At 47.9% G+C, this 2,853-nt stretch overlaps 2 protein-coding genes across 2 annotated transcripts; both read right to left on the minus strand.

Moving 5' to 3' along the window:
• Positions 1–17: 17 nt before the first annotated feature.
• Pmar_PMAR009649 (10 transmembrane domain, possible aa transporter, putative) lies at positions 18–1,287 on the minus strand (the record flags this gene model as incomplete). The annotated part of the gene is made up of 1 exon (XM_002788753.1): positions 18–1,287. A coding segment is annotated over one exon (1,270 nt), but the record flags the coding sequence as incomplete, so codon positions are not given.
• A 180-nt stretch (positions 1,288–1,467) lies between these two features.
• Pmar_PMAR009650 (hypothetical protein) lies at positions 1,468–2,595 on the minus strand (the record flags this gene model as incomplete). Its single annotated transcript, XM_002788754.1, has 7 exons — positions 1,468–1,492; positions 1,537–1,631; positions 1,673–1,841; positions 1,883–1,999; positions 2,055–2,118; positions 2,162–2,227; positions 2,547–2,595. The coding sequence occupies 7 exons, from the start codon at positions 2,593–2,595 to the stop codon at positions 1,468–1,470; spliced, it is 585 nt and encodes a 194-aa protein (XP_002788800.1).
• Between the last annotated feature and the right edge of the window lie 258 nt (positions 2,596–2,853).

Genomic DNA, 2,853 nt, shown 5'->3' on the forward strand with positions numbered 1-2,853 from the left:
AGAACCGGAAATAGCACCGACGATACCCATCAGGATGGATACATCGGGCAAGGCGATATCGATGAGATAAGAGATGACGACAGCGATGGTCACCGCGACGACACCCCAGAAGTCAGCACGCTTTGGTTGGAAGGTGTTGATGAGGGCGACACGACAGGGATATATCATGAACGGGTAAGTGCCAATGAAAGCGATTGCCATCCAAATGAAGCCGATGATGACAACAACATCACCACCAGCGATGTATTGTGCCATATTCAGCAATACACTGGACTCGGAATCTGGACCGAAAACCAGAAGGAACGGAATGGCGATGGCGAAGTACACAAGAGTGCTGATGATGGCAGACCAGATGGCGACCCAGTGCAGTTTCTTCTCACTCCTAGGGTTCATCTCCATGTAGATCTCAGGCATATTAGCTTGGTTGCAATAACCGAAGATATACGTGGTGACACCCTCCAGGCAATCAATCCAGTTGATTGGAGCATAAGCCTGGCCATATTTGAAGTCAACTGCCATACCATATTCACCGAGGAGATAGAAGGCTACGATAGCCAACCAGAACATACCGAGAATACTAACAATAGTGAGGTACCTCAAGGAGCCGAGACTCTTAACCAGACAGATTGGGTACATGACGATACCCAACATGATGAGGGATAAGTAATACCTCGAGGTTAACATGATATGATACCAAGCATTGGGGTCATCGATGGTGAGCTGATTGAACAATGGTGCCAATGAATCGACAACAGTTACCAAATAAGAGGCACTGCTACCCAAACAGAAGACAACCATAGCAATCTGGAAGCCGTACAGCACCTTACGACCATAAAGGTGCTCTATGATGGTAGCGTACGAAGTCTTGCCCGTCTTCTCAACAGTCTTAGTAATCATATCTATAGAAAGCACATTCAACACAGCAAACACCATCAATAAGACAATAGCAGAAACATAACCACCAATTGCCATCTCATAGGTATTGGACAGAATGGCGCCACCCAAAGTAGCCTTAACAACAGCAATAGTCGCCGTGAATGACGAACCAGGGGCGAAGGTCCTGCTAGCCCAAGTATCCTTCTTAGGGGACATTTCCCCTAGAGGGGATGAAGCCTCTGAAGCAGTTGACAGATCCGCCTTCTTCGGCTTCCCCCGTGAACTCATTGGGGTAGCAACAACACTTTGCGAGATTGAATCGAGGTCATCTCTCACAGAGCCTTCAGTGCTGGTACTGCTATTAGCGGCACCAGCGTCAGTAGTAATGACACTAGTCGTGTTAGAAGTCATCGTTGTTAGACGTGGACTTTATAATTAGTGATGAATACAAGGATGATGAATAATGTCACCAACACTGAAAGAGAATAATACATCCCGACCCTGACGGCGACAGCAACCCCTCAACACAAGTCCAATGATGATGATGACATCAACACGGTATTGATGATGGTTGTCATGCGGATACCCCTACTAATGACCACCTCCGTCGTAGTAACTGAACGAAGAGGATATAACCAAGACGTGGGGGGGGCTGCTCACTCCAAGAGACCATGACGACCTCGCTTCTTCTCATCTGATGGTCTGATGGATCGGATGAGCATCACCGAATGGGCAACGGCCCAACTGATGATCATCTAAAAGGTAATGATGATGTGGAGGAGGAGTAGAGGATTACACAGGCCAGGAGGTTGACGAAGAAGGCGAAGGACACTGTAGGGTAGGGGAAGGTGGCCGTCCTGGCCAGTCGATAGAAGGACATCCAACTTATGATGAAGTAGCCGACAATACCACACCAAGCCAATACCCCACTGAATGATAACATCACCACGTAGTAATGTTTATACCTGCAGGGAAGATGAACAAATAAAGTCGGCGACTTACGCACTTCAACAGACTCGTCGTGAGGAGGGCAATGCCGATGAGGATTTGAATGGCACTCGAGGATGCTATGATGAGATACTCACACCAACTTAACATCAGCAGCCTCTTGTACATTATGCATCTAATAGAAGTATGACGACGACAAAGAGGGAAGGAGGCCAGGCAACATCATCTACCGGTCGGCCAGATGAGTGTTGAAGTCCATCGTACACTTCTCAACACCGACCGACTTACCAACACCTGAGGGAACATCAACGACAACAACAAGTTGATGAGGACCGACATGGTGGGGCTTCGGCGAAGAGGGGCTGACTGGCATCGAAGGTCTCCCATCTATCACAGGTCGACTCTGCCAACTCCAACCATGATTGACGACGATCACCAATTACGTAGACCAAACCATATTGTCGGGATGAGAAACCAACAGCAAGGGAGGATGAGGAGGATAGTCGATCATCCTTATGGCCTCCGGCGTAGTAGCTTCCCGAGAGGTATTGACTACCCTGAAGGGATCAACGACGATGACTCAACTGAGGAGAGGATGAGGAGGCTACTACCGCGCCGACACGCCAAGTCGACATGAAGATCGACCCCAACGCCAAACCGGCAGATGTGAATACTTCAACTGAGACGATGGGTTGATGACGATGGTGACCGACAAGACTTACCTGTGAGGAGGAGAAGACTCGACCCTTTGGAGAGGCGGCCGAAGATCATAAGAAGGTGAGGAAGTAATGGCTGAGGGAAAATGCCATGATAACAAAGAAGAAGTCAAAAGCCATCGATGGTCGTCGAAACTGATGTTAACGAGGTGTGGTAAGGAAAGATTCATTCATGAATTTAATACCGACATTATTAGCAAACCTCAAGTCTCTATCAGACTCATCTTTAACTCTTCCCCCACCATCACCAACCATTACACTCTTACCCACATCTACTGGTATACCATCATTCAACCTTTCTACCATAAACTCC

The sequence above is a fragment of the Perkinsus marinus genome (genome assembly GCF_000006405.1).
Source record: "Perkinsus marinus ATCC 50983 genomic scaffold scf_1104296927822, whole genome shotgun sequence".
Taxonomy (NCBI): Eukaryota; Perkinsozoa; order Perkinsida; family Perkinsidae; genus Perkinsus; species Perkinsus marinus.